Raw genomic sequence first — 5,034 nt, 5'->3', positions numbered from 1 at the left:
ATTTTACTTATCTTAATCAATTGATATATATTTTATTCAGCTTAAATATTTTTTCTTGAAATTGATATATATATTTGTTCTTTTGATAATAATTTTTTTTTTAAATCCACTTTTATTACAATTGTTGCATATGTTATTTAGATCTTATCAAGATCATTAGCATGGCTTAAGGCTCTTTTTGTTACACATTTATTGTGTAGTTTGTATGCTTTATATAACACATATGCGCTCATTATTATTACAATTACTAATAAAAGTGCATTTGTTGGCTTTAAATCTACATTCGATGACTCTATTTTATTAATGACGTTAGCAGTGGAGTCCACTGTCATGGTATCTATTAACCCCATATTGGGTTCATTTAATATGTCATCAAACTTGCTTATTCTAGTATCAAACATTCAAATTTTAAAATTGTTTTTTTTTTTTATCGCAATCGTCAATGAATTTCAAGACGCTCTTGGTTCAGCTGGCTTTCCTTTGCGCAAGTGGACATCGAATGTGAAGAGCGTGCTCAGTTGCATCCCAAAGTGTCATTTGCTGAATGCTGATTTCCTCGATATCGAAGAGGCTAGCACAGAAAAAACACTTGGAATCCGATGGAAAGCGACTACGGATAAGTTTTATTTTGTCATCTCACCCCAAGATTTCAAGTCAGCTTATACTAAGCGAGAAGTCTCGGGCAGATGGCCAAGTTATTCGATCCCGCTGGCTGGCTAGCTCCCTTCGTAATTCAAGTCAAGGTGTTTATGCAAAAGCTTTTGCTACAAGAGCTAGGGTGGGATGATCAATTGCCCAGTGAACTCCATCATAGGTGGCAGATTTTACGAAGAGCTACTCCTTTTTTGACCAGATTCTTCAAGATCCGAATTCCGACATTCAATTCCATTGTTTTTGCAATGCGTTTACGTGCGCGTTATCAATGACCAAGGCATATCGTGCTGCTTTCTTGCAGCGAAATCTAGAGAAGCCCCAGTTTAAACGGTTTTATTGCCCCGCCTTGAATTATGCGGACCCACGCTTCTAGCTGAACTGGCAGCTGCAATTCTTCCACAACTTCCAGTTGATAATGCTGAGGCATTTTATTGGTCAGATTCCACCATCGTACTGTCGTGGTTAAATAAGCCACCCTGCACATGGACAACGTTTGTCCCTAATCGGGTAGCTAAAATTGTTATGCCAACCAATAGCGCCACATGGTATCACGTCCGTTCAGAGGACAATCCACCAGATCTCCCTAGCCGCGGCCTGATTGCGCAGGAACTTGTACATAAGGATTTGTGGTGGCACGGCCCACCATGGCTACGGGAACCACAAGAGTCCTGGCGTCGAGCGACACCACTCTCACTAGACACTACCTTGGAGAAGCGGGTAGTGAAGGTTCACGTCGCGATCGCTAAGCCAGCCAACGAGATACTGTCTCGATTTTTCAATTTGGCACGTGCCTTACGAGTGGTAGCATATGTGGTCAGTTTCGGCAAAAAGTGTCGAAAACTTCCAAATAAATACTACGGGGAAGTGACCTCTAGTTTAATCAATCAAGTACTCCAGGCGTTGATCCAAGTCACTCAGCGTGAATATGTACTTCCCGACGGAACATCAGTGTCTACAGCAGAAGAAATCTCTGCCCACGTCTAGTACCATTCTCAATTTGAATCCGTTCATTGGCGCATCAAGTGTGATCCGAGCATGTGGGCGTGTGTAACACTCAGCGGCCGTCAGTTACGATGAACGTAACACCAACCTGTTGCCAGTCGTAAGTCCATTGTCCGCGCTGTTGGTGCTTTTCACGCATCAGATCTCTCTCCATGGGGGCAGTCAACTGGTAGTGCGTCTCATACGACACTGATACTGGATTTCAAGACTGCGGAATCTTGTGAAATCGGTGGTCAATTCATGCAAGGTCTATGTGATTTACATAAGAAGGCTGCAATCACAGCTAATGGGACCCTTCTTACCCAGCGAACCACTTTCGCACGCCCTTTTATGACCACTGGGATAGACTGCGCAAGTCCTTTCGATCTCAAGAGTTTCACCGGCAGCGCCTGTCGCATATCAAAGGGATGTGTATGTGTCTTTGCTTGTTTTTCTACCAAAGCCATTCACCTTGAGGCAACTTCTGACCTGAGTACGAAAACGTTTCTAAGGGAGTCCCCATCAAGTGCAGTCCGACAATGGTAAAAACTTCGTAGGCGCGTCCAGAGTTCTCGAATAAGATTTCCTAAGGTCAACGCAGCAATCTTATCCCACTATGGGTATCAGAATTTGTTTTGCATTTGTGGGAAGCTGGAGTTAAGAGTTTCAAAACTCTGTTCTACAAGGCCACTTCCAACCAAGGGTATACCTTTGAGGAGGTTTCTACTCTGCTTGCTAAGATAGAGGCTTGTTTGAACTCGTGGCCGATTTCTCCTATGTCTGAAGAGCCCACCGATTGCTTGGCTTTGAGCCCAGGCCATTTCCTAGTAGGCGGTTCATTGCTATCCTTCACGGAACCTGAAATCAAGGATCTGGTCCCGCCTATCATTAACCGGTGGCAGCGTCTGAAGGCTGAGAGTCAGCATTTCTGCACCCGGTGGAAAGAGGAATATCTAAAGGAGCTTCATAAGCAAAATATGTGGCAATTCCCTTGTAAAAATCTTGAAGTGGGCGATCTGGTGGTACTCAAGGACGACATTCTTCCATTTAATGAATGGCGACTCGGGCGAATCCACCAAACGTACTCTGGCAGTGTCGGCAACGTCCGTGTCGTCGATCTGCTTACCTCTCGCGGTTTTGTGAAGCGTCCAGTCGCAAAGCTGATCTTTTTTCCTCTAGAAGAAAGAATTTAAGACCAGCACTTGTTTCTTCCTCCCAAATAAGAAGGCCCGAGCGGCAATAGTAATATGTGTATTGTAAAGTCCTACATTAATTCGCTTTCTTCGTTATTTGTTCCGGCAGCTTCCTAATATCCGTCATTTTACATCCCGTTTCTATGTTTCCAACACCACGTTCACTACAGGCTTCGAAGGAGGAGCGCAGATGTTCGCGAGAAACTGAGTCCTTCCGTTGCCGAGTCTGTCACGGAATCCATCCTCTGAAGCGATGCCGTCGCTTCCTGCGGCTGAACGTGAAGAAGAGGATGAGGGCAGTGTACACTGCTGCAGCACCGCAACCCACACCTGATGCCCACGGCGATGGTACGACTCGAGACGGGAGGGAAAACCTTCAATCAGAAGGCCCTCGTGGGCAGCAGTGAACCCTGTCCACAGCGTGACATTAGATTTCCTGGGTCTTGCACTCCTGCATGGGGGTTGCCAAAAGGCAACACAAGGGTTAAAGGAGGCGGGAGCTTTCATCTCGCGCCGCTCTCCCGATGATGCCCACCGCTCTCCCCACGATAAGAACTCCCCACACTTCGCTCCAAGCGGGGCTCTGACCGTAGCTGAATAATTGGGTCACATAACATTCATAAAATTAATTTATTTAACCATTAACATTATTTCCACAACAAATGAGATGATTTAGGTCGAATGCATGAAAATGGAATCGATATCTAAGTCATATTCAGCTCAAATGACAAACTAAAATATAACCTCAAATTGGAAAATTTTAACTCGCTTAAAAACCAAAAAACGAGCTATCTTTGAAAAACCCAAAAAGGGGTTTGCTAGTCAATAAATGTACTTTCAGAAAAAAATGGTCCTGTGCGGTTTGATTTTTGGTGTTGCACAGTGCAATCGCTTGCAAATCAATCCAGGGGCTTGTAGATGTTAGGCGGAGACTTTAATGCTAAATCACAAATTTGGGGCAACAACGTCCATAATCCTAGAGGAAGCATCATCAAGCAAGAATTCTTTAACTCTGGTTTCTTCTGCATAAATAACGGCAGCCCAACCTTCGCTTACACTCCAGCATACAGCTCAGCATTAGATATTACCCTAGACAACAAAAACAACCTACAATTTAATTGCAATCACTTCCCGATTGCAATTTAGATAGGGGGAACAAAACAAAAAAATAATCAAAAGAGGTAAAGAGGTAGCTCAAGACTTTGCACATATTGATATGGAAAACATACCGTATACCTTCATCGTAATCATATCGCAAAACACGATTAAAGTAGATGCCAAAAATAAATACTTGCCAAGGAAATACTGATAACTGTTAAAAACTATTCAGGATTGGGAAGAGTTCATTCTATGGGTACGATAGAGAAAACAGTGAACAAGTGTCACCAGACAGTTTATAAATACACTGATTCAACTCTGGGCGAGCGCCGTTATGCTCTACCCCTGGTGTTATCGATAAGTGAAGAAGCAGTAGTTGGCAAAACGTTGAGAAGAAAAGGTGCGAACGAATAAGTTCCTACTATCGGTGGTAACGAACGGCCATCACGAACGATTCCAACGGCATCGCTTTGCAAACGTCTTTATATTGTTAATTCTCAGTTAATAACTCAATTACTCTCAATTAATAAACTTATGTTAATTACCTACCTAAACGTACGAGCCACGCATTTATATTGTTCCCGTAAACCGCACTCCCCGCCGAAGCCTTCGTGATTGCTTCTCTATTTAGAATCTTCCTTTGGGTAATGGGATTTACAACTGACATTCTCAGAAGTGGGTATTAGATGTTAAACAAGTTTGTGAGACAAGGCAGCTGCCTTAGTCCCATTCTTTTCAACATCTGTACAGCTGAGCTGCATAATATCACCAATGCACGAAACAGCATCCTTTTCCAATATGCTGATGATATTTTCTTAATTAGCTTCCACAAAAACATTTAAGCAGCTAAACATATTTTTGAAAAATCTAGTCAATTTAACCCCTATAAAGTGAATGTCATCTTTTTTAATTTAGCAATCAAAGTGTTCACCGCGATTTCTTATGTGTTCGAATTATTTCCATGTCAAACTAGTTTCCTCACGCGCGTATCTACTTACATACATACATCTTCATCTGTTGATGTACGTGCATATGTACATATCCATATACATACATATAATTTCTTCGCACATTTACCACACACAAACAAAAATTTAAATTGCCATTA

The 5,034-nt window shown here is 42.6% G+C and overlaps 1 protein-coding gene across 1 annotated transcript; it reads left to right on the top strand.

Moving 5' to 3' along the window:
- Positions 1–1,579: 1,579 nt before the first annotated feature.
- Positions 1,580–2,828, top strand: LOC137578050 (uncharacterized). The gene is made up of 2 exons (XM_068291729.1): positions 1,580–1,691; positions 2,287–2,828. Exons 1-2 carry the CDS (start codon positions 1,580–1,582, stop codon positions 2,826–2,828), a joined length of 654 nt encoding a protein of 217 aa, XP_068147830.1.
- Positions 2,829–5,034: the final 2,206 nt, after the last annotated feature.

This window comes from Drosophila tropicalis, unplaced genomic scaffold, assembly GCF_018151085.1.
Source record: "Drosophila tropicalis isolate 14030-0801.00 unplaced genomic scaffold, ASM1815108v1 contig_1002, whole genome shotgun sequence".
Lineage (NCBI taxonomy): Eukaryota > Metazoa > Arthropoda > Insecta > Diptera > Drosophilidae > Drosophila > Drosophila tropicalis.
This window is presented reverse-complemented; position numbering and strand designations above follow the sequence as displayed.